At 37.0% G+C, this 25,754-nt stretch overlaps 4 protein-coding genes and 1 long non-coding RNA gene across 7 annotated transcripts; 1 reads left to right on the plus strand and 4 right to left on the minus strand.

The window, feature by feature from the left end:
• Positions 1-1,304: 1,304 nt before the first annotated feature.
• Positions 1,305-4,549, minus strand: LOC105690495. Its single transcript, XM_012408287.3, has 2 exons — positions 4,315-4,549; positions 1,305-2,172 (listed from the first exon to the last, which is right to left on the minus strand). The coding sequence occupies exons 1-2, from the start codon at positions 4,436-4,438 to the stop codon at positions 1,823-1,825; spliced, it is 474 nt and encodes a 157-aa protein (XP_012263710.2). The 5' UTR covers positions 4,439-4,549; the 3' UTR covers positions 1,305-1,822.
• A 61-nt stretch (positions 4,550-4,610) lies between these two features.
• On the plus strand, positions 4,611-9,802 carry LOC125502269. Of its 2 annotated transcripts, none has more exons than XR_007280159.1 (3): positions 4,611-4,997; positions 7,427-7,598; positions 7,690-9,802. It is a non-coding gene; the product is annotated as an uncharacterized LOC125502269 (long non-coding RNA). The 2 variants fall into 2 exon arrangements; XR_007280158.1 differs by having other exon boundaries at positions 7,427-7,594.
• Positions 9,803-11,826: 2,024 nt separating this feature from the next.
• LOC105690606 lies at positions 11,827-15,180 on the minus strand. The gene is made up of 2 exons (XM_012408548.3): positions 13,782-15,180; positions 11,827-13,621 (listed from the first exon to the last, which is right to left on the minus strand). The coding sequence occupies exons 1-2, from the start codon at positions 14,754-14,756 to the stop codon at positions 13,412-13,414; spliced, it is 1,185 nt and encodes a 394-aa protein (XP_012263971.2). The 5' UTR covers positions 14,757-15,180; the 3' UTR covers positions 11,827-13,411.
• Positions 15,181-16,327: 1,147 nt separating this feature from the next.
• LOC105690605 (sorting and assembly machinery component 50 homolog) lies at positions 16,328-19,106 on the minus strand. Its single transcript, XM_012408546.3, has 8 exons — positions 18,918-19,106; positions 18,524-18,610; positions 18,352-18,438; positions 17,972-18,190; positions 17,654-17,868; positions 17,152-17,530; positions 16,792-17,086; positions 16,328-16,717 (listed from the first exon to the last, which is right to left on the minus strand). Exons 1-8 carry the CDS (start codon positions 18,936-18,938, stop codon positions 16,533-16,535), a joined length of 1,488 nt encoding a protein of 495 aa, XP_012263969.2. The 5' UTR covers positions 18,939-19,106; the 3' UTR covers positions 16,328-16,532.
• A 180-nt stretch (positions 19,107-19,286) lies between these two features.
• LOC105690630 (anoctamin-1) lies at positions 19,287-25,312 on the minus strand. Of its 2 annotated transcripts, XM_012408607.3 has the most exons (11): positions 24,969-25,312; positions 24,205-24,550; positions 23,739-23,864; positions 23,154-23,633; positions 22,307-22,700; positions 21,997-22,229; positions 21,669-21,866; positions 21,147-21,576; positions 20,863-21,068; positions 20,503-20,784; positions 19,287-20,406 (listed from the first exon to the last, which is right to left on the minus strand). In XM_012408607.3, the coding sequence occupies exons 2-11, from the start codon at positions 24,514-24,516 to the stop codon at positions 20,092-20,094; spliced, it is 2,976 nt and encodes a 991-aa protein (XP_012264030.2). In that variant the 5' UTR covers positions 24,517-24,550; positions 24,969-25,312; the 3' UTR covers positions 19,287-20,091. The 2 variants fall into 2 exon arrangements, with proteins under 2 accessions (XP_012264030.2, XP_020710663.2); XM_020855004.3 differs by lacking the exon at positions 24,969-25,312 and having other exon boundaries at positions 23,154-23,659; positions 23,739-24,341.
• Between the last annotated feature and the right edge of the window lie 442 nt (positions 25,313-25,754).

A 25,754-nucleotide genomic window follows, 5' to 3' on the forward strand; every position in this document is an offset into this window, starting at 1 on the left:
TGGCGTTCTCGCGTTCTCGAAACGTGTGGTACATGATATCATATTTTTCATTTAAATGTTCCGTACAGTACATAAGTACATCCAATATGTAACCATATACCGTATACCCGAGCGTACGTATGATGAGACGGTAACTTTTACTTGCTCATCGAAAGGTGAAGCGAGAAAAAAAATTCACGGAACGATATTCCGTGCAGCACTTTCGATTCCGGGTAGTTCCTGTCGCCGCAGACGCGTTCTATATTATACCATACGTATAATGTACAGTACGCTTACTCGAATAATAAAATATCCATACCGTGTATACTTCAGAGATACTACAGAGATACTCTGAGTAAGTGAGTGACGTTGCTTTGTTTCTCATGCAATAATATTATTATTACCTGGTACCCTGTGCATATTGCCATACATACACAGTGGTCCATTTCAAGTTAACTTTACGACAGGAAACTTTTGCGCAATAGGTGCCTCGCACCGGCCGATATAATGTAATAATTATATACGTGGAATAATAACCGATTCCTTTTCCTTCTCGAATTACCCAGAAATCGAGATACCGCACAGTTCACTCACTTAGAATTACAATAACAAGTCCGTTCAATCCTCGATTCGTCTCCTCTCTTATCGTGCGGGAATATAATTAAATTCAGCTACTTTTCGGTAGTCTATAAACATTTTTATACCCTAATAATATAGGAATCTAGATCACGGAACGTCACGTACGCTGTAGCTGCTATAAAGCCGGTTTTGCTTACAAAATTATAACGAATAAAATGAGATAATAATAAGAAAAAGAAAACGATAATAAAAAATTAATTAAGGTCATCCAGAGGTGAAAACTTGGAAGAAAAAAACACACACACACACACACACACTTTGTTCTATCCGGTTAAAATAATTCGCGTGGAGTTATTTGTTTGAGCAAAAAAAATGTGCGGCGAGAAAAATGTTTCATCGGGAACTTGAGGAATATGGTACGTTTGGTAAATTTTTCTTTCGTGAACCTACGATCAGTGATCAATGACGCATGGCCGTGACCATGAGTGGTAAAATTTTACGCCAGGATCTATGCGTCAGTAATCGGCTTTTTTTTATTATTTTACCTATATTGGGAATAACGTTCCTCCGAGTTTTGTTATTTTTTTACCAAGAATCGATATCGTGCAATCAAAAGACGCTGTCAGATAATTTTAGCTCCTTTTTTTCCTTTTTTTTTGACACGTCCTGTAGCAACGCTGTCATTGCAAACGAATTAATCGCATAAGGGGATTCGTAAAAAATTGGGCAAATGCGTTGACGACATATTAAATAATAGGTATTATAATTTAATCAATCACATATAGTTTACAATCACACATGTTTACAGTACACATCAGCGTTTATATTTTTTTTTGTATTTTTTCCTCCTTTTTTTTTCAAACGCCAACTAACAACGGGATCAAGATTTCTGACAGTTACCTCTGAATATGGAGATGATTTTTCTTCGTATTATGTATACATACATACAGCTGTTTTTACATCAATTGTCAATGACTTTTTGTGGATTATAGGGCAAGGTCAGTACTTGGAAACTGCAGATTATCATGAAACGAGGTGTTCTGATCTGGGAAGAGAACAAAAAGCGAAACGCATATTCTCAACCCTTGTGCAAGGTTACATCGATAATCCGAGGACCTCACGACGATCACGTTCTGCACTGCGGTTTGCGGTGCGAATAGTCGATAAAGAAAAACAAAAAAAAAAAAAAAAAAAAAAAGGTCACACTGTGGTGGGTAAAATAAAAATACATGACGTAATATTAAGAGGCAAGTTCGAGAGTGGCTCAAGCTTTGGGGGTGGTAGTGCTGGCGTCGCTCTTTTCGGCAACTTCGTCATCTGCGGAAGCGGCAGGTGGTGGGATTGTCGGGATTTCGGGGTATTCCAACTTCGCGCCGTCTTCACATTCGAAGATCGGACAGCAGTCGGGAAAACTGGCGGTCTTGTTGGTCTTCTCGGAGAGCTTGCATTTCGGATTAGCTTTGGGTAGGGGTCCGCAGTCCTCGACGAGCTCCAAGAGCGAGCCATCTTCGGCGGCCACGCAAGTTGAACGACCGCAGAACGGCGCCAATTCCCATGATTTACCCGGCTCGATCGTCGCGCAACGAGTCGAAGCGAAACACATGCCAGGGAAATCTGAAATAACCAAAAACAAAGGATAATATATCACGGTCAGTTCTTTTTTCCTCGCAACTCGTTATATTTATATTTGTAACAATAAAATACGCCCAAGAGCCGTCGATCCTAAGTTTGAAGTAATTCGATACGATCTACAGCTCGGATTGCGCGGGATGAAAAGGAAGGCACTGCAACGGAGTCAGACTTTATGCAGTTGCACTAGAAACTCAAGGAGAGACACTTTCACTGCCATGCAAACGTTCGTGCAACACGATCGCCTGCCTGCAGTATTGCAATTGATTGGGTTCGACCGAAGTCTGTTGTGTCTTACCGCAGATTACGTAGGTACTTGTACATATTTACTTTCGTACTTCACCGGGAACAGCGGCGGTACTTAGAGCTAATAAAACCATGCAATGTATGTATACGTAAACGGAAGGTGCAGGAAGCCGTGCGTTGTAAGCCGATTACATAGGGAAGTAAAAACTTCCAAGAGTATAATAACGTCGATGAAAGGAGGAGAAAAATCTGGAAGAATTTTAGCGACGGATGAATTCAATTGACGATAAGAATCCACATTGAATGACGTGAAGTTGACGTTCATCACGGTTTTAGCGCAAGTGAAATTTAATTCAAAATCTGCCGCAGAGCGGCAGCCAGCCGGCACATGCGGGCGTTGATGTCTCTCAACGTCGCGCGATAAACTTTCCGTACAAAATTCATCGTCGACTTTCAAATTCGTAGACCGTGGTTCCTGTATATTTAATGATATTTTTTATATGCTTTCGGAAAGAAAGAATCAACGATGATGATTTATATGCATTACGTAGCGGAGGAATTACGACACCTGCAGAATTGATAATGAGATATACATATAACGATTCGAGGAAAATCAGCGCGATTCTTATAACCCGTTAGTATTCAGTAATCGTTCATCGATGGTTCTTGATATGATTAAAAATGAACAAGAAAAGACTGTGGGTAACAAAAATCGATCAATGTTTCAAAAATTCAATGCGATTGACCATAGGCACGTAGGAAGATCGGCGAAAGTGTGCCGCGCGGATGATGGACAAAGAGAAAATAAACGGTCATTATCGACAATGAATTTGCATTAGCTTTTTATTTGTATTTTATTTATACTTCTTTTTTCTTCCTTTCTGTTAACCATAACCGCTTCTCATCGAGTGCCCACTTTCACGTGCAAAAAAAAAAAAAAAAAAAGGAATAATAAAGAGGAGAAGAAGGAGCACTATACTCGATTACGAACTATTATTATTTTGTCGCGCGTTTGTTTTAAATCGACTGCATGACCGATGCACCGTGATTCCATGATTTCACGTCCACGCAAAGTAAAGAGATACTTGAGAAACTAGGTCTGACCTTACGTATAAGTATCGTGTACCTGATCGGACGAATTACTGCATCTGGGTCATTGCGATTCACCCAAGTGCAAATACGTGTTCTGGAATGACAAGGATCTATATTCATTTATGTTACCATTGGTCCAGTTGAGTCACAACCCTTTTTTTTTTTCCATTCATTCTTACGGAAAAATGTCACACCTTGAAAAATGTATGCGTGCACTCAACGACGCCGCATTCAATTAGTCGGGTAACAATAACAGACGATTCTTCGTACGGTGATTCATCGGTACAAGATATGAAAAAGAGGTGATAACGTACGAATACAGGATTAAATGTTAATGATTTTGATCCAGAAGAAATAGAAAAGAAAGAAAACGCAAATTGACATGATATATTCAAAAGCTTGGAGAATGCGTGGTCAGCATTACTATGCTCAAATCTGTCAAAAAAGTTCTTGAAAATGGTACTTCTTTTTATTTCAGAAATTTCCAGTAGAATTCATCGGACCCAGGAATGTATGTACCTCTACATTTCGTGTACCAAAATGCTGCACTCGACTAACGCTCGCCACCATGGACCGTTATTCAAACTACCTAAGGCTGGCCCGGTTCACATGCGGCGAGTTAAAATATCCCGCTCAATGTAGGAAGAAGAAAAATATTTACATTTTCTTCTCGCGCTACGATTTGGGGGTACGTTCGATTGATTCGTTTATTCCACATTCGATATTTGGCTGATACAATACGATAGAAGGAGGTAGGTAAAGATAATTTTGCGAAAAACGAATACGTACCGCGAAGAACGTCGGCGGGGATGAGCCTGCGGAATGTCTTTGGGCGTTCTTCCTCCGGTTTTTCGTCCGTAGCGGTAGCGTAATATACCGCAATAACGAGGGTGATCGCAATGACGAACTTCATGATTTTAATTCTATACTCTGCTGTCTACAGACGAGTTAGAAATGAGCGGTCGACTCGGAGGCCCAAAGTCAAATACGATCTCCGTCCACACCGATTAACACTGGTGGGCCCGATCGGCGTCCTCACGTTTTATAGTCGAGCCCTGACCGACGCCTCTCGATGCCCCCCAGGACTCCCCAAGTCCCCACCAAATCCATCCTCTTACCCTACCCTATTATGCGAGTAAAAACATATACCTATACCGCACAAAATTGTCCTGAAGAACGAACTTCACGTCGTCTCGACGAACTTACCTGTGTCGTACCGTTTCTGTAATTTGTTGCTGAGGGGATTACATGCCGGAATTTTCAGCACAACTATATATACCTCTACGTGAATAGTTGAGAGATTTTATTGCCCTGCAGTAGAATTTGGAACGTCAATTCGATCGGATCCGAATCAAAATTACGCGGTGATCTGCAGCGACGAAACTTTTCTCGGGTTGTTGAGAGAATTATTTGCAAATTATTGATTATATTGTGCCTGCGGCTGCGGACGTCGATTTTGACCAGTCGTTCAAGTGGGTATTTATAATCACAATGAAACGAATATGGATGTTTCAAAAATAGATGAGCTGGCTCTGACTAGCTGGCGCGTGATTTTCACATCGTTGACGATTTTTCAAGCAGATTCGCTGAAGTGAGCGAGAAGCGATTGAAGCTTCATTCGGTCCTCTTAAGTTTTCGAATTCCCCACAGCCGCATCGATAATTGCAGAGGAATGGCACCCGGTAGCCGCTTCGATGAGAGTAATAAAAAATTTTGATTCCAACGCCCTAAGACAAAAATAAGGTCAACTGGCTCATCGAAATTTGGCTTACAGTTTTTTTCTATCCACGCATAAGAGAATGTTCTCTCCGGGCCGGGGTGATAAATCAAGGTTGAAGAAAACAGAAAAGAACAAACATCGTGCGAATTGGTGCAATTTTTCACTTTACGGTCAGCTATAACAAAAGCCGGAGTTGAATTCATTATTTTGAAAAATAAATTCCAATATTCGAAGATCAACGTTTGATTTGAATACTTCTAACGCAGTAACGAACTGCATAGATTTTTCTAAATTTAAATCTGTCGAGAAGAAATTTTCATCACGTAAATAGATGAACTTGGACAAGAAACTCTAAAAAACTATCTTCAAGAAATTACTCAATCCGAATCCGACGAACCGCGGCATGCAATCCGTCTGGTTTTGCGAATAAAATCAATTTATATAAAAAGTGGGTCGATAATCTGCAGCGTCGCGAAGTTATGATAAATCAACGCGAATCTTTTTTTTCGCATTATTTATTTAATTAACACGCGCGACAGCGATTTCACGCTATCTATAGTTTACAATACTTTCTTTTTTCCTTCTACAGATAAAACGGAAATTATAAATCCAACTAGGATGCCTTAATATACATTCTAACGATGGACAAATTCAAAGACTGCAACCGATGACGAGGATCAAAATTTTACAATTTCCAATCTCCGATCAGGTCTCACTTCTTTCGATCCGAAATTGCCTGCAAGTATATTTCGACTATAATTTTTTTATTGCTTCCCACTGCGCTACTTCGATACCATCTCTAGGCATATCAAGCTGTGAAAGTAGACAATCTTTTGTCCGGATTTAGCGTTAGTTTCTGGCGTCTGCAAAATGATGATACTGTTTACTGTAATTCCGCAGCGACTGAGACGTACATTCGAGAAGAAAAAAAGAAAGAGAAACACAAGAAATGACGAGGAAACGAAAAATTAGCACATAGTGAAAAAAATAATTACAGATCAACCTGCGGATGCATAAGCGTAAAATAACAAGATAGAAAATTAATGGTCAACACTGTCACTTACGTCAAGAATCTGAAAAGTGAGAATTTAAAATATACCACTCTCTTTTTTCTTTGTAGATTTATCTTAAAAAATTGAAAAACAGGACGTCATAATGGCATTGTAAATGGAGTTTGAAAATCATGAAATTATACGATTTTTAAACACGCGAGGTAGAAGTAATAATTGATTTGGGTATAAATTTATAGCCGAATTTTAGCACCCGACTTTGAGCGACAACTTATTTTATAGAGATGAGGAATTTTTTGTGATAGTTTTTTTCAAGTTTCCATACCTACGCGATTGGGTTAACACTTTCTTCGCACCTCCAACGATCATCCTGATTCCATTTTAGACTTTATAACGATTTCATGGAAGGCGAAGTGATATTATAATATCTAACTTCAAATCTAACGCAGTACATAAATCACTCGCTGCTGGTCAAAGCGAGACATCAAGTAATGTATGTACGTACATACATAGATACGTGTTCATAATGTACACGTATACATTACAGTATAGCTCCCTGAATTTTAACGAAGTATAACGAATGATTCATGCGTGAGCTGAGATTTACGTAATACACATGTGTATACAATATCTGATGCCCGGCGAGCCGCACATGTCCACGATTCGAGGAGTTCTTAGTATTCGAATTATCCCGCAAAGATACAGATTTCACATTTGTCATCCGCGTCCAAAAAGTAGGACAACCGGTGCGAATAAAAGATTTCAAAATTCATTGTCAACACGGTATACGTACGCGTTAAATATTTATTATTAACATCTAAGAAATCGGAATATCACGACGATCCGACCTACGAAGGAGAAACGAACAGAAAAGAAGAAACAAAAACATTTTCGGTCGCCCGGTAAACAACAACAAATCTATTTATTTGTTTAAAACTTTTTGCACTATAAATGCGACGGTGCAGAACTCGTAAATCGTCTACTAATTATACCTATCCGTTTTTAGTATCAAAAAAGTGTATCGTCAAAAGCGATCATCATTAATGGTATAACATCATTCTAGATGAATCAAAGATAAATTGCGAGTGGTGCGGCGGTTTGTGATAAATGAATTAAATCTCGTGTAAAATGTCTCTGCATTGTTGGGATTGTTGGATAAATTTTGTTGTAGGATGGGATTTCATATTCCGTGACCCGGTCAGCCGGCCCGGTCGCTCGTGAAATAAAGGTGAAAGCAGATCGAACGAAAAGATGATCAAAAGCTGTGTAGTTCTTCGCACGTCGAACAAGTATGGCCAGAGTATAATAAATACCCTTCCACCCACGTTCTCCGTACATAGTAGGTACATAGCTTGTATATTTTTCCTTACTTTATTTTATCCATTTATTAATTTTTTTCATTTCATGTTGGCACTGCATATTCACGCCTCGCAGTTCTCCGGACTTGTAATTTTTTTCAAACAATCACACTCATACTGCAGTATTGCATCCGTACCGGTGAGTATAAAGTATATTGTAACAAGCGCAGCTGCTAACTAACTCGCTATTCAAATATTAATTAAAATCGGATGAAGATGGATATAATGGGATTCGCGTTACTACGGCACTTACCATTTTCAAAGTCAAATTATAGACGATAATAATTGAGTTGTTTACACGTGTAATTAGTGTATAAGATTTGATTTACCAAGTATTTTACTTACCAACACCAAATGCTTGTAACAACCTTGATGCAGAAAGCGAATAAGAATCTCTTGAAATGCTTTTATAATAATATTTATCTTCCATGTAACGTCGAATGCATTGGGATATTTTTTTCAGCGTCAAATTGTATGCGCTTGGTTGCGGTAAACGAAATCGGTTTGTAGACTTGGCGATTTGATATAGTTATGCTGTGCTTACATCGGTCCATTTTTTTGACGAACTAAAATATCGGCAAATAATCAAGATCATTTTTTTTCTTTACAAATCTAATGACTTCGTTATCATTGTAAAATGATAATGCTGTATACGTATATCGTCCTGTATGATCTTACGTATAGTTACCACGGAAATATACAAGTTCTGACGGTGTGAAAGTGCCGCATTATTTATTGACTGTTGATAAAGAGAAAAAAAACTTGAAAATAAAAAAAGGACATAATTAAAATCAAGCAAAATATCAACTTCCATGAATAAATTCTTCGACGTAGATCTAGTATGTATGTATTGTAAAAGGCGTGGTGAGGGAAGATGAATCCTGAAAAAGCTCACAAACTAAGAATCTGCTTTACATATATAATCAGATTACAAATATGGTTAGGTAACACGTTATAATTGATTCCACTAGCAGTTATACTCACAAACAACTTTACATCTGTGTAATACACATATGAGCATATACCTATGACCTACTCACACATCGGAATGGAAAGTAAGAGTGAAACTTGGCGAGTTTATATTTTCGATATTTTTCTTCTTTTTTTTTTCTTTCTTTCGTTCCTCGTTCCTGCTTCTTCAAATTCCGCTTCCGATTCGACGATCGCACGATAATTACCACGTATAGACAATTAAATTCTGTATCAGCATTATTTGCAGTGAAAAGTGGAAAGTTCTCTTCAAATGCAATTTGGTATTCTTTTTCCCCCTGTAACACCATATAACGTGAGAAAAGGAGGTACACATCTGATAATTTCATATTTTAATTTGACAATGAAAATTTTTTATGCGTACATTTATTTTTCGTTGTTCTTAAAAATACAAAAATATAAAAGTAAGGGTGTTATTATCGCGACGCGTATACATGAGGATGTAATTGGTGTTGTATACCTATAGAGTGTGCGGTGTCAAACATGAGTGAACACCAGAGAAAGGATTTTAACCAGAAACTATGGATTCGTTGTCTCTGTAATTATACCCATACCATTCTCTCTATAGATCGATTCATTATTAACAGTCAATAACAGCCTTGCACCAACCCACAAATGTACGGCTATAAAGCCACCGGTGCAACTTGTATTGCGATACAACCGACACAACTTGATTAAAGTCCATGCCCATCCTCTTCCTGTTCTCTCGTTTACTAATACTCCTATAATTCTATTAAAAAACTCTCTTTTTAAGTCGCTGTTAAAACCCAACTCATCACTTACACACCTACATACATATACATATCCGCCATTAAGTACTTCACATTAATCAGATAAATTATTTAACAAGAATTTATTATCCATTAATGATCATTTTTTTTTTCAAATTCAATTAACGATCTTTACATACTGAAGCATTCGCGATAACAGTTGAATTTTCTTTATTTGAGAAACGATTCTGTTTTTCACACTTACAAATTAAAAAAAAACAAAAAGAAAATTCAAAAACGTGATATTCTTACAATTTTATGCGAAAGATTATTATCGTTGTCAAGAATATTTGTAATCGTTGAAGAAACGCGGATGTGAATCACTTGTTCATTTTTTTTTCTTTCTTTGTTACTTTTTTGTCCATGTATAAGGCCTAAAGCCGATAGCCGCACCCTGTGCCCGGATTGAGTTTTTTTTTTTTTTTTTTTTTTGTACGAATACGCACATGAGTATACGGTGCACGTATTGTATGTAGGTATCTACGTGTGATTTGACATCTGCATTTTGACCCCGGGGTCAGGGAGATTTTCAGTTTTCCAACAATCGAACAATGCACGATGAGGAACGATGATTACCTCGGCGCATTGCACGCCCACACGATAATTATTCGGTCCAGCGAACACCGAAGTTATGAAGAACTCTTCCCCGCATTGATTCTACGTTGGTAAGGTATATTGTTCATCATCATTGATACAATACCATACAATTATTAATATATTCACACATCGCGTATTTATAATATGCGGCATCTCGCATGCGATAGTGTAGCGATACTTTTTAATTATCAATGATTTTCGTTCTTATCCTTTTGTTTTTAATACATATGTATATTTTTCTTCGAGCGTTTGTTCTAATCGTGACTTTATATTATTATGTATAATAAAATGCCCTTGGCATAGTAACTCTTAATTGGAAGTTGCCGTATATCAACGCAATTGACAAATTGTGTATGTATGAGAATTTTTCCCCTAACAATAAGTATTACACCGTACAGTCGAACCAATGAAGAAACACAGGAGCTCGTGTTCAACCACCACATCACCGGCGTTGCGTAATCTGCAAAAGTCCCCTCAAATTATACATATGTATATCTCCTATGCAGGATATTATGTCTGTAAACCTCGCACGAAATTTGTCACCATTATATGGGTGTTAAAATTCATTGTTCGTAGAGTCTCAAAATATATTTAAAAAAAATTCTAATGAAATTTTACCTGCGATGTGTTTGAAAAAATGTTGTGTTATTTTTTTATTATTGTTCGTTTTTCTCTTACGCTCGACATTGTGAGACGTGAATCTATGAATGATATGAATAAATAGTTTTTCTACCGCAGAGTTATCGGAATAACACCGACAGGCTTCGACTGCATTACGACATTCCGTTATCATTGGTACGGTAATTTATCGAAAAAAATGTTGTTCCCAGCTGCGGTGTGTTGAGAAAAAAATTTGACAAGATTCACGAAATTAGTAAAAACGGCGTTATTCTGGTTGACTGATATTACCAAGCTATAATCAGCTTGTGAAAATGACGGGAAATTATGCGGAGGAAATATCACGTGGCTTCTAGTGAAACGATTAAGCTGGAATTAATCGGTTGAACTTAATTGATATCGCCTCGTATACGAATCCAATTAAAGAGTTAAGAAGTTACGTTTATATTCTGGGACCAATCCCAAGATCTTCTATTGTTACTTTTATTCCCTCGTCTTATGTAGACAAAAATCCTTCACCTCAACGACAACCTTGAAGCGGACACCGGGACACTTGATTATTTTTCCCCGTCGAGTACGTGAAGAAGAAAAACCAGAAAAAAAAAAGAAAAAAAGATAGGCGTGAAAAATAAAGGAAAAGTTATTTTCGTGCTATAGGTGAATAATTCGTCTATTTGCTGTCGCACTTTTTTGTTACACCGAGCGACCTTCTCGATCCTCGAATATTAGGAACTAGAAAATCCAATTCCATAAGGACGTTGCTGGAATCGTTAAGTGTAGATTGAAATGACCATTCCCATGTAAAGAAGTACATTTACATCACGCTCGCAAGAAGTTTGATAAGTACAACACTTTTGTATAAGTATAGCTACTGATTTGATATATTTAACGCACGTTTATAAGGTGATGGAAAGCAAAGAATTATTAATACACATACGATTAGATTATAGCTATACGTAAAGGCAAAAGTGGGATTTACCATTATTGTAAACAAGACAGGAGTTGAATTTTCAAATTAGAATGAATCAATTCATTGAAAATTCTTCGCGTCAAGTTCCGCACGTTATACTGTATTATAAATGTTTTATTGTTTTTTTAAATTGATATACGTGAACGGTATTAAAAATTTGATCTGTGATAATTGAGAATGAGTATAAAGAACACTGTAAACGCGTTGTAAATTCTGAATGACGGTACTAATTTTTTTCTTTTTTCCCGATATAGAGAATATATTTATGTACTTTTACATATATATTAATTTTTATTATCCGTAAGTTGTTATATTTATACAAGATATTATCAATTACATTCACTTCTTCTTTTCTCTCTTTTTACAGCAATAACTGAACGTATGCAAATAATGTACAGCAATATCCAATGATACCAAGAAATATAGCTAAAGCCCTAATCTTATCACTATTTCATCCTTCAATAATAACTGACATTAATAAGATACGTTCGATCCGCATTTTAAAGTTTAAGCTAAAGTTATTATACAGCTTGAATTTACAGGTTTTTGCAGAAGCTGATTGGAATAAACTTTGGTCGTATATTATCATGTCTGAAAGAAGAACTTATACATTTACAACTAAATTAAATATCTTAAGAAATGCACAGTATTGATATTATTTGCAACAATTCTTTCATCACTGTACCTCGTAGTCTTGGTTTTAACATGCTATATAACATGATTTAAAATTTGTACATTGCATTGATAATTTTTTCCAGACGAATTAATTCATTCATCATACTACGTATATTGCAACTAAAAACTGCAAGTTTCAGGAAATTGTCAACCGTACCCAGATAAGCTGGACACGACAGTAAAACCATTTAGGAATATCAACGAAGATAACCGAACGTTGGAGAGCAGCATATTGATTCCAAAGCTACAGATGCATCTCACTCTCATATCTTAGTGCTCGACGTTATTTTTGCCTGCCTTCTACTTTTTTCAATCTTTGCGCCAGGATACATACAACATGTATGTATATTACATAGCGCTGCTTCAATAGTCTACTGGTAACAGCAGAGGGCTTAAAAAACGTGGCTCCATTATCACTGAATTATATGAAATTTAATAATAGGTAACTAATCTGACTAATTGAATATTCAAAGTATGATATTGCTGATATAGAGTTGTATGTATATTATATGTATACATCTTATGCCTCGATTACTGCAATTTATTAATTATAGTTTTTAAAATCTTATTCTCGTCAACACCAATCGTTTTGAGGTGAAATAAAAAATTAAATACACGCTGTTTATTTTTACGAAAAGTAGATGTGTGAAATCAAATTGAATTCGTATAAATGATTGTTTTCTGCAGAAATTCGAAATTAACCTCATCTACCTAATACGTGACATCAACCACGGAACAATTACAAGAGATTCAAAACCACATTTTAAAAGGTGTGATTCATGCCAATACATAAGCTCCTCGTTCCGAGAAGATGATTTGTGAAATATCTACTTCCGTGGATTTCAACACTGAAAGATACAGAAAATAAGCTTGAATCTAATAACTTAGATTACTGAAGTTGGACCCACTTTCAGGCATATTTACGTACATTTTGAACGATCTCTTGATGTACGGATAAAGTATACATGGAAGTGTGTAATTAAAGAAACGATTAAAAGGATTCTAACACTGGTTTGCTGGTGATAATGGAGATCATGTACAATTTTTAACCGTTGACTCTCAATTAAATCCAAAAAGAGCAGAAAAAATCTATAACGTCAATTTTATTCACCGTACTTTATCCCACGGCTGTGCTGTACGCAATAACTTATTTTTTTACACAACAATTTCTGACCCTGCTATATTTCCGCGGCAAAACGATGCTGCCAAACTTCAAAGCGATGTTGAGGCACTAAGATAGGATCAAGCACTCGGGCAATGCAATTTATCCGACTTTTAAACCGTGCTCTGTCCCGAGCTATTTGTTCCCATGGACCTCTCCGTGCAGCTCGATATGCGTAGTCCCATGTAACCATCGTATGGATCGTAGGGTGTTGTGAGAATCGAACCTGAAAGTTTACAGAAATCATTACATTTTGATGCGAGCGATGAATTGTAGATAGCAAAAAAAACTATATCTGAATAGCATTCTCAATCAATCTCCATAAGTTTATGGAGGTTTTAACTTTACATTGTTAAAAGTATTTAGGGCTCCAACCCAAAATTCACCTTTAATTTTGGTCTTTGATCACCATTGTCTTCGTCTTCTTCCTCATCTTCAGATGTAGTGTAATCGTAATCAGTCTCAAACTCCGAATCGGAACCAGTTTCAAAAACTATACAACAACTGTCTTCAGAGTCAACCGAACGATCAGACTGCAACCTCTTTCGATTTATTTTTATCTCTGATTCAATGTCCTCGACATCGTCATTCCGTTTGCAAGTTGTAATATCAATGGGACATTCAGGTACATATCTAACTTTGCACTTCGATGAAATTGACATGCGATTTTCATGACTATTTTTGTTTTGCTGATTACGCTTTCTACTTCTCAGATTACAATATATGAACGAAAATGGGAACTTGGAAGATTCGGTCTCCGTCTCTATACCATTAGCGCTATATCTTAAGGTTCTACCATTTTTGTCAACCGATGGAGTACTTGGGAGATCGTCATCATTCTCTGGATTTTCAAACTCTCTCAAGCCGTTTAGATCATCCTGAATGTCGGCAGACAGTCTTTGTCTGATCCGTTCTTGTCGATGTCTAGTCTGACTCACACCAGAGCGACGAAGCTGAGATCGCCCCCGACCTCTTCCTCGTCCTCGTGCAACATCTGTCGGTGTATGTTTGGTGTGATGAGGCCTCGGTGAATAAGGTCTTTTGGCTGGAATTTCAGAGTCTGGCGATTGTGATTGGAAATTCAACATTTCTGATACACCGTTCATGATTTTTAACGGAAGCTCCATCAGAATAGATATGCCAGTTCTACACGATGGTAATATTGTCTCGAGTTGACTGGATTCCAGATTTTGTAAATTATTTGAGTTCGACCGATGGATTGATTGGTGATCCGTGTCTAAAAATGGATCGTTATTCAGCCCATTTGAGATGTATAAATCTCTGAATGCATCCTTTGATAGCTTCATAGGAAAGTCGTCTATGTGCGGGTCTGTTTCTCTTATAGGATTTTCCGTAATCATTTTAATAATTTGCTTTCGTTTTTACCGTCTAGCTTTACAAGGACAACCCTCGCCCGCGTGACAATAGTAATCTCTGAGCTTATGTTCACTACCGTATGACCCTTGATTTTCAAAGTATCCTTCGTGATTATTGTTGATTGCGTATTCAAAAGCACTCTTCCCAACTTCGATCACAACCTTTTTAATTTTGTCGGCGATAATTTCAACGGATTCCATGGTAGATGAAAACATTTTAACTGCACTGGTATGTCGTACAACTGTTAGACGGCCATTTTTTTCTGAGAAAATGACCAAATGCCATGGCGCATCAGTACGTCATGAATTTCGATATATCACTTCACTCGTCAGATAGATCAGACTATCGATATGCCTACATATGCCCGCGATTGAAATTATAGAATCCCGGTTTTGTGGGTTTGGATTTGTTCGGGACTCTGGTAGCATTCGCATACTCTATCTATTTTCTACGTTCACAGTGATAACGGGACAACCTTTTGAAAGTTGTTTCTCCAAACGATGAAGAAAAAAATTTTATTCGTTACGGTTGAACAAAAACAATTCCATCGTCATATTGTCTCTGATTGCATCATCGGAATTTTCCAACTTTGTAAATAAAAATATTACAGTCATTGCACCACAGCAGTAACTATACCCGTCAGAAAAGTTGTAAGTGAGAAAATAAAATTATCGATAACTCGATTCATTTTTATCTGGTACATTTGCGTACGCGCACCCCCGAAGCGCAATCACTTACAATCACTGATATATGTGCTCACAATCAATCAACTTTTAACTATAGTATTTTTAAATGTACACCGATATTCATTCAAGTGGGGATTGAGTGTACGCCCCTTTGTCCATTCCATGAGATGCAATATCAACGAAACCCCTGACCATTTCGCGATAATGAAACACCAGTGTTCAGAATACTGCAATCCATGGTAATCCTCATTAAGGGTCTACCACAAACATAATATATGTAGTCGTCTGTTTGAATTCTTAATTTTGAATGATGAATTTAATGAATCGGTCTGGTGGATTGATAAATTTGTTTGCAAAACTTTTAATTTTTGAATATGTATGTACGTACGTACGTACATATGTATGTCGACTTATGTATGTCTCCACTTCACAAAGTATTATTGATGAATCTAGTCTTGTCTAATGTTACATAATCAAATGTCCATTGCCTAGAAGGCAACTATCCACATGTACTGCTTATGTAATATGAAGAATAACAGATAAAAGTTCTTATATTAATAAAAGAAAATTTCTATCTGATACTAGGTTTTCTATCAGAGGATTCCTTATATTGAAAGTTGTAGAGAAATTTATTGCATCCAAGTGTCATAAGTTAGCAGCTACATTTAATATTCCGAACAAGCAAGAATTCTAATTTCTCATTTTTGCAGCATGTATTATATGATGTTTGTTAACAATCCATCACTGCATATTGATTGTTTTGTGCATTTTGATCAATTATCCAAAGGGAGACACCCTTTTTAAGACTGGCACCGGCATAATATGACAAAATGAGCTAATAACTTAAATAAATATTATGAACCGAATGATACTGCTATTACTGTAGCTCTGAGCTCATGTATTTTAAAAACTATACAGACACATCATCTTGACAAAATCATGAAAAACTTGGAGGACAGTGGTTAACTTCATAGTACGCAGCGACTTGCTTCACATCCAACAACAGGTATAGTAGTAGTATTTAAATGCTATCAATTATTAACAATGTACAACTCTATTTTCCAATTACGATATCTAGAGGTAGTGCAGTCCAATTCCAAATTGAAATTGCTGCAGCAAATCACTCCGAACAAAAAGCAAAGGCATGATTACATTCAACTCAATTCTGGCCATATTTCCAAGTTTCATTGCGATTCCAACACCTGTCGTACATCTGACATCTTGTGTGAAGATCTTAAGGTTGTCTTTGTAGTCGCCATCTGAAAAACATGGACCAACATATCATTTCTCTTTCTTTCAAATTGTGACTTTAGAATAAAATAGAGGAACTCACCAAATTTGAAACTGAGTTTTGATAAATTGCCGCCATTAATGAAGCTATGGAGTCTGAAATTATCACCAAAGCTGTTGCGACCTGGCCTAAACGGTAGCGGTGTATAAAGGTGAAGCGCTAAGGCCCAATAAATATCTCCCCCAATAAAATCACCCTCATGGCGTGGACCACAACCTCTCATGCCAAATCCTCTTAGATTTAATGGACCCCCCAAGAAAAAGTTGTCGCAAATGCTTATCTGCATGTCGTTACTTATTCCTCGTAACAACCCTGACTGAAATCCTAATTGGAAGGTCTGAAATGTTAAAAATTTTTTTAAGGATAAGATATGTGAAAATTGACACAGTCAATGTGACTTACAGCAAGTTCATTTGGTGACCAGTTACTCTGCATAACAAAGTCGTGTTTAACAAATCCGATATTCCCTCCTAAACCAGCCACTTCGGTGGTGAACTGTACTAATGATCCAACTGTTGGAAAAATAGCATTGTCTCTCCTGTCCATCGAACAAATGTGCCTGAGTGCTGACTTTAGACTTGGGCCAGACTGTTCACGAACCAAAAATGAGCCTTGCTTCGAAGTACTAATGTGTCTGTAGGCTCCCTCGTATTGAAAATTATGCTTCAATGATGTACCATCACCTGGGTTCAGAGCTAAATCCAGTAGGAAACCAGTATCGTTCTGTTTATAACTGGACCATGGTAAATCGCTTACGGTACTGAACACAGTTGCTGTCAAACTGTGGAAAACATGGGAGATCCTGTTAATTGTAATTGTAGGCGACTATCAAATGGTTGATTTTTACTCATACTGTTGGTGATATACACGCTAATTTTTGTCAATAGAACAGAATCTCCCTTACACTTTATGCAGCCAACTGTCTACGAATGGTTTGACAGCTGATATGTTGAGACTTGATGATTTTTTATTGCTGTACGAGTATTCCATTCGAAGCCGTTCACCTCTGCCAAATATGTTGGGTGCTCCAGCTCCGATAAGAAGAGAACCTTCGTTATTACCAACCATGGTGTTGATGCTTCCGGTCAGACGTCTCATTTCTCGTACTGTAAATGTCACCTGCATTGAAACGCGTTTAAATTATCAAAAATTAAAACCAACATCGGGAATAAAATATTTGGAATTAGATTTTGTTAGTAATCATGTGGAAAAACAGCCTTGCCTCAACACCGTCAGGCGTAGCATCAGGACCATTACTAGTGTCGATGTAAATTCCAATGTTCTTAAAGCAGTCCAGTGCTTCCAATTTTCCACGCACTCTATCTGCTTGAACAAGAACATCTTGAAAATCCTTAGCTTTGAATAATTCCGTAACCTGAGCTTTGACGATATCGTCTTTTGTTCTTATCAAGCCATCTACATGTACCTTGTCAACCCTTGCCTAAAAGAAATGAGTAGCTGATTTGAGGAAAAGAAACTACCACTGTTTCAAAACCTTACTTTACAGATTTAGTAACATTGTGTTCAACCTCAGATCGTTACCTACGTTTATTTTCAAGAATAAATGGTTTCAATGGACCTTTGAATCCTTTCCGCAATTACCTTGACTCTTTGCCAATTTACTGGCTCAGATTCAGCTACAGGTGGTGTTCTTGGTAGTGCATTACTCTCACGGTCAGAATAAGTTGACTGGAAATAAAAAATGAATTGCATCACGTTCTTGAAAGCATTGCAAAGGAAAGAACATTGAATGAGCAATATTGGGCATACTTACATGCCCATTCTCTCTTGAACAATCATTATGTTTTTCCGTTTTTTGATCATGGGGTAGTGTTCCAAAATTACGTGGTTTCGTTGGCTCCTGTAATTATAAAGTAACATATTACGATGTGAATTAAATGATTATACAAAAACGACACAAATTCTTTTCTCCTCGATGTTCACAATAACAAGTGATTGTGGATCGAATATATTATCAAGTAAAATAAGTTCAACCATGAATGAATTTCGAAAGGACAGCTGTCGCAACGATAGCAGTAATAGTTTTACCAAATGATTCGTACTCGCTTAGGTTGGAGGATATTGTTAGCGATTACGTTATTAGCGTCTTTTCGGAGCAAAAATTATCGAGTGAAAGGATTAGGTTATATCACTACAGCGATTCTTACCTTGGCAAGCACTGTCCCCATTGTCCAATTGATGAATTAAATTGTATTTTATCCTATTTCATTAAATTCTCATGCCGAACTGTCTGAAGATTAGGCGTGATTATTATTTCTTTTAAGTCGCTAGCCAAAATTTTGCGTCAAAAATACGAGGTAGTGAACAAGCGAGGAGAGCCGGTACGCTGCTGCCAACCAAAAAGCCTCAACTTCGTTCCACCTTTTTTTTCATTCAAAAATATGTTTTTACCCTCCCATTTTCACATAGTTACGAAATGAATTCTATTTAGAACATGAGTGGAACATGACCAATCGTAGAAATCGGTCTATCATGAAATGGATATAATATAGGGCAAATAAAATACAAACTGTAAATAGTTTTGTTTAAATTTTTTCAACTAGTGTTCGATGCAGATTTCACAATCAGTGGCAGTCCTTAAATATATCAATAAAAATATATTGTACAATTAATATCATTCGTAAATATTGAGTATCGATTTGTCTGGATGTAATATTTCTACGTTCTACCACTTGGTGACGTTATTTCTACAATAAATCAGAATCAAACTTAACAAGTTATGGTATAAGCGTTGACTGAAAATCATCGCATACACAGTTATAATAATGTCATAAAAATATACATGTACCATCGGCTCCAACATTTGTATAATTTGTAAATTACCTAGAGCCTGTATTTTTTGTACTACTCCAAAAGATATTTTAAAACTTAGACTATCATGGAGGATTGGCAATGAGATTATGATTTGAGTCGAATTATAGTTCAGAATAGTCTGTGTATAAAATATCAACTTCATTAGTATGTACCATCCGAGGTATAAACTGAGATCCAGACTAGACTTCTGCTACAGAAAACGCATGATTGAGGTGAATGATAAGATGAAAAAAAGTTCATAGGAACAAACAGTATTACAATATAGATTTGAAAATCGGATTTAAGTACGCATGAGTTTTTCGTAAATGCACGTGCTCCTATCAGATGATTGTAACAAAATCTAAAAATAACATAGGCCCACTTTTCAAAATTATGCTACGTGCATGTATATCTAGGATTTGCTGCAAGTATTCCAGAGTCAGAATGATAATTTCTTTTAATTTCCTGCTAGTGGTACGCCTATTGTAGCACCTACGTAGTAAAAACTGAAATTTTTCCATTCCAAAACTACACTATTGGAAGATCCGCTTTTGAATGCTGTGGAGGTGGAGATACTGGACTACCATGGACTTCCAAGTCAAATTCAGAATTTGATAACGAACTTTGTATTACTCTGTTCAACCTCTGTGTCGTCTCTGTGATCGGAGCATTTTTTCGAGTTATATTTTCTTCTGTAGAACATGGTCCACAAGCACGTGATGCTTCTTGCTGAATTATTATCTCATTAGTGATGTAGATTTCACGACGGATTTGATCACGCAATTTTTTACTCGTGTTTGGAATACATCCACGAATTAGGATCATCACGAGAGCTACCACGTTCTGAAAATATGGAAATAAGTCGTTAAGTGAACAGCAGGGCCAGGCAGAGTTAACTTAACTTAACTTAACCAACTTAAAAAAAAGCCTGCTGCTTACTTCGAATACCACAACAAAGGCAAGACGGGCAGCAAGAACATGCCAATACATAATGTTATGTTTATATCTATTTGGTGATGATGGTGGCTCTCGATAGTCAGGATATCGACAGAATTGTACAGAGTCGTTCAATGTTGCCATACGAGTAGGGTTTTCCCACTGGCTAGTATTAAATACAGAAAGTGAATGGTCCAGAAATCCTTTCAAAGAGGTATCTTCGGATTCAGTCAAGACATAGACTAAACGTGGGATAAAATTTGAAGTAAAAGCTATGATGAAGCCCTGAAAAAAAAAATATTTAACCATTGTAACAAGATCTGCTTTAATATATTCGATTATGAGTAGAAAAATGTTACGTACATTTGTGATAACTGATAATTTGGAAATAGAATCAAGAATCCGATACCAAACACCTATATCTCTGACTCGTTGCCCAACTGGTCTTCTGTACATGACCAAAAGCTTTTTTGCATCTAGTCGCATTTCAAGTACATTATTTAGTAGCGCAAAAAATGGTGCCAAAGGAAAAGCCGCGACAAAGATTGTTACAAAACCATACTGCAATACTGTTTGAAACATTAATTATGTGACAACATTCCAATTATTGCCTCCGCAAATTAGTAATTGAAACTAAGCCAACTCACCCATTTCCAAATATTCTGGAAACAAGCTCCTCGGACCCCACTGTACCAGTTTGTAATCCTTGACCCATTGGAGAAATATTTTAGACGTCGGTTTCCGTTTTTTCTTACCTTCCTTGGCTCCGACATGGACTTTTAAGGTATTCAACCATTTATAAAATAGTGGAAAAACCATCTCCAGAACTGAATTCATTGCCTGCTTGCCAACCATAATGATACTCAATTGTATACACAGATCCATCAGACACCCTCCGGGTCCACATTCTTCTTGACGAAAAGTAAAAAACCGTGTATATTTTCCCGGATATCCAACAAATTTGCCTTTGAAAAATGCTATGTAAAATATGGAAGCGTAATAGTTGACAAACTGTAGTAAATATATTTTCAGAGTTAGACTGTCGTCGAATTCAGTCTGTGTTCGAAGAAGTTCAACCTATTCAGACAAACGGAAACAAAGATTGGTAACAGATCAGTGGTAACGAATCGTGCAAGTTTTTCAATCAAATTGAGTCTGCCAATAACTACCTCAGTTAAATATTCTGCGAGCCAGACATACATCCAATTGAAAATGACAATGCAGCACAAGTTGATGCAAGCTGCGGTGGCAGTGGTGAGAAACATGGCGTAACTCGTTATCACAGGATTTTTATAGAAACTTAATGCCGTCAGGACTGACATTCTGTATAATACAACAGCCAAAACTGCGACCATGGCAATAGTTATCTGCAGAGGTAGTAGATTTGTTATATTCATAGATGTATCATTCACAGGAGACTTACGTAAAAAATTATCTCATTTCCCAAGCTATTCCTTATAATCGTATTAGGATTAAATCTGCTACTGGTAAACTAACCAGTAATAAAACAACAGAAGAACTCAACATGATTGCTGGAAATTTCATTTTCCAAAACGGAACGTGCGGCTCCACAGTGTTTGTAACCGTATTGACAGACTTTCTTTTCACATGAGCAAGTCGAGCTAAATACTGTGGTCGAGGATGCTCTTCTTGAGCGTCTAGTCGAGTCAGATCCCAACGGTGAGTTATTTCAGCTGAATAACGCTTCCATAACTCTAGGAACAAGGCAGCTGGAAAAGAAGATTGTTGAATTTTTGGAGCTCTGAAGTTGAGTAACAGAGTAAATATATGGATTTGACGAACTTACCCCACAACGACATAAACATGGCAAAAAAAACAGTCGATGGATTGTCAAAGAGGTACGAGACTCGTGCATGTAGACATGTTTCCGTAAGATTCCAGTACCCACACAGTCCGTCGCATAGGGGACACATTACTATTGATGTATTAGGATCACAAATGTCACGACTTGGCTGATCTGAATGTAATGTGAGACAACTGTAAATGAAGCAAAGTAGACCGACTATGCTGGCTGGGACCAACATGTGAGTGTAAAAACCTAGCCAAGCAAAATACAGGCCAATTTTAACGCCAAAGTATTCTTTTATGTAATCCAAGGGCTGATAGTGAAGACATTTCCTAACACTGGCCCATTCTGTGTACAAGAGATTCCGCATAGACCCCGGGTTGCGGAGATCACCCTAAAAGTGAGAGCCGATAGTGAAATGATTTTCATTGGATGGAAATATTTGTAAAATTGTTGATGTAAAAATCACTGAAGAGTTATCTCAAGAAATTTCATTCCAGGAAGTGGAGTGAGTGCGAAAAATCTTGCAGCTCTGAAGAGCAGGTAGACGAACTAATAAATGTAACCAGATACCCAGAGGCATACACCTGATTTTACAACACCTTTGTATTAATAGGCTTATTTATACAACCCTATCTATCTCATATTGTTTGAATTACTACTGAATGAAGTAGTGTAGCAGGTGGCCATATTGGCAGGTGTGTCCCTATTGTTCAAAAATACCTGCTATTCTAACACCTTTCTGAAGCATTGAAACAATGGATGTCAACTGACAATAGTCCACCTGTAGTGATATAGTATACTGAACAGGTGCTGATTTTGCAACAAAATTTGAATTCATACTTACATCATGCAACGGATAAGCAGCAACGTAAGCTCTTTCAGCAATGAGTCGTTCCACTCCAAATGCAAAGTCATCTTCTTTATCTTCGGTAAATCTTGTCCTGTCTAATATGAATTGTACTATTCTCGAATGTGTAGCTGGCGTGAAAAATTCTGGTGTATCCAGATCAAATAAGTACTCTTTATCTCTGCTATAGACTGCGGTGAATCGATGCTTCATTGTTGGGAACATAGTTGTGTCGACATAATATCTACTCAGGAGACGTCGAAAGACAGAATTCACTTCCTTCACGATAACATTAGTAGAGCTTTCCGTTCGATGCAATCCAGGTACTTCCTTCATCGGCATTCTTAGCTTCAATATCTCAGAATAACGTCGTAAAACCTCTCTCGGAGCATGGATTTTGATGAAATGTAAGCCATTGGAATCGGGGCGTTCACATTCCAACTCTAAACCTTCTCGTTTCAAGTTCTTCTCAAATACCTGGGAGCACAAAAATGACAAGAGATCTGAAAAGTGGAATAATGCCTATCAATTGATCTTTTTTAAAATCATTGTTTCCTGAATCAATTCTGAATTGAGACAAACCCTTCTCAACTCCACGCTCTTGTACGTCGTTGCTTCATTGTCAAGTTCATCCCAGACCAGCACAAAGTCGATAGATCGTACTTCATCCCGAAAATATAAACTGGAGGCTGTAGCATAGTGGGAGAGCTGTAGAGAATTAATTATGTTTCCACTCAGAAATCTAGGAGTAGCCTTCTTATAAAAAAAATCGTCAACAATTAAACTACACATAATTTGATCAGTCACCTACAGTATTAATCTTGTAATCCATATTGAAACCTCTGAGTTTACTATACAGAACTAAAAATATAAGAGACTTTCTTGAATAGTAGTTACCCTAGTTAAGAGATAACAGGTAAAGATTAGCTATCATAAATTAGACAAAAATAAACATGCAAAATCTTGCAGGTGATAACAGTTCTCACAGAATCACATGATTATGATACATGATTAATCCGATTCTATACTTTATATTCATTATACTCGCCAGTCTAGTCTTCCGACCTGGTTGGTCTTCCTCAAGCTCATCAAAATTTTCACCATCAACCATTGTAAAATCATTGTATCTTATGGTAACAGAATCGCCGCTGCAAGCTGAGTGGATGCTTCTTGTAGATGCTGCACTTTGTAAACTATTCATACTTATTGCACTTTCATATAATGTTCCTCGAACGCTTTGGTATAAGCTCAGTTGTGATTGACGGCTCAGATTGGTCTGCGTCGATCTGTATATACTTGGCTGCGAGTAGCTACGACTGCGGCGCTGTTCTAGGTAAGCGTTCTCATCATCTTCCTCCATGATTAATTCGAACAATCAAATCTCACAGCGTCAACTAGTACAATTTTGATGAAAAAAAAACAAAACAAAGAACGTAAAATGCATGCCAATAATACAAGCAATTACGTAATGCAAAAGAACTTTTTATGCAATAAATGACGTACAAGTATATACAATAAATTAATAAATTATCTGAATTATCTAACGTTTACTAAAAAATAAAATTAGTTTGCCAGCAGAGTATGGTCGTTATAAATTTATCGAAGGACCTTATCAAAAATGTTGAGTTCGCTGACCACAAAACAGGAAGAGCTAATTTGGAGCAGTGTGCGTTGAAAATGAAACTAATCAACAAGAGAGTAAGGATTGATTACAGTTCAAAGCAACCAATTGAATTCTACTAAAGAAATAATAAAATTATTAAACATATTCAACCTCATCATAAAAATTAAATCAGCTGTTTGAATCGTTACCTGCAGGGTCCACAGATATTCAGCCGCGATCCCGTTCCCCTGGAAACAATGATTAAATATAAATATACCGCAGCATTTTTATCGATGATTTTCACAATTCTATCTTGAATGTCACTTTGATCTATTAGTCACTGTCAATTTCGGGGATGATCATTGTCATTCGGTATATGGTTATGACATTTAAGCAGAGTTCAGCGCTATACCATTGATTGGTGCAAATTCTGAATGATCCATCGTCTGCTGGACGGGCGCGAAGCTAACTTATTTCAAAAATTCGAGCGATTATACGAGAGAAAACAAAGCCAGGATACGTACGTTCCAGAATTCCAGCGATTAACAACTAGAAATTTTCTCTTGATCTCTTATTAACACAATGTCATTCCACTATGACTTTGTTTTTCGAGTACGAATTAATTATTTAAATTCATGAAGTACTATACGCGTGTGCCCTGCCTGATAATTATGCAAATCAAGAACAAGTCCTATCATCTCACCATTCTCCAAAATTCAAGGTTTTGTAAAACTGGAACTGTAAATGAATGTAAATTTCCAATGTCATACCACTGTAAATTTAAAATGTCATAGGTGGTAGGATATAAAATATTCGAATTCTCTCCACACGAATTCGAACGCTTGGAACGCTTTATTGTGTGTGCCCAGCGCTCTTCGAAGGGGCGGGATGGGGGCGGTAAAGGGTGAGCAGGTGTGCTCGATGCTTACCTTGAAATCCCTTCGACAGTCCTATGGTTATTTTGTACTCTTAGTTCGTCCCTTCTTTAGACATGA

This window comes from Athalia rosae, chromosome 1 (genome assembly GCF_917208135.1).
Source record: "Athalia rosae chromosome 1, iyAthRosa1.1, whole genome shotgun sequence".
Classification (NCBI taxonomy): Eukaryota; Metazoa; Arthropoda; class Insecta; order Hymenoptera; family Athaliidae; genus Athalia; species Athalia rosae.

Coding starts and splice junctions, on each gene's coding strand:
- LOC105690495 (XM_012408287.3), bottom strand. CDS start 4,438: ATGAAGTTCGTCATTGCGATCACCCTCGTTATTGCGGTATATTACGCT. Junction 2,173..4,314: donor CCCCGCCGACGTTCTTCGCG/GTACGTATTCGT, acceptor TGGTTATTTCAG/ATTTCCCTGGCATGTGTTTC.
- LOC105690605 (XM_012408546.3), bottom strand. CDS start 18,938: ATGGGGACAGTGCTTGCCAAG. Junction 18,439..18,523: donor GTTCAAGAGAGAATGGGCAT/GTAAGTATGCCC, acceptor TTTTATTTCCAG/TCAACTTATTCTGACCGTGA. Junction 17,869..17,971: donor CTACGCCTGACGGTGTTGAG/GCAAGGCTGTTT, acceptor GTTTCAATGCAG/GTGACATTTACAGTACGAGA.
- LOC105690606 (XM_012408548.3), bottom strand. CDS start 14,756: ATGATTACGGAAAATCCTATAAGAGAAACAGACCCGCACATAGACGAC. Junction 13,622..13,781: donor ATCAAAGACCAAAATTAAAG/GTGAATTTTGGG, acceptor GTAAACTTTCAG/GTTCGATTCTCACAACACCC.
- LOC105690630 (XM_012408607.3), bottom strand. CDS start 24,516: ATGGAGGAAGATGATGAGAACGCTTACCTAGAACAGCGCCGCAGTCGT. Junction 22,230..22,306: donor CATGTTTATGTCGTTGTGGG/GTAAGTTCGTCA, acceptor CTTCTTTTCCAG/CTGCCTTGTTCCTAGAGTTA. Junction 21,577..21,668: donor TCGCAGAATATTTAACTGAG/GTAGTTATTGGC, acceptor TTGTCTGAATAG/GTTGAACTTCTTCGAACACA.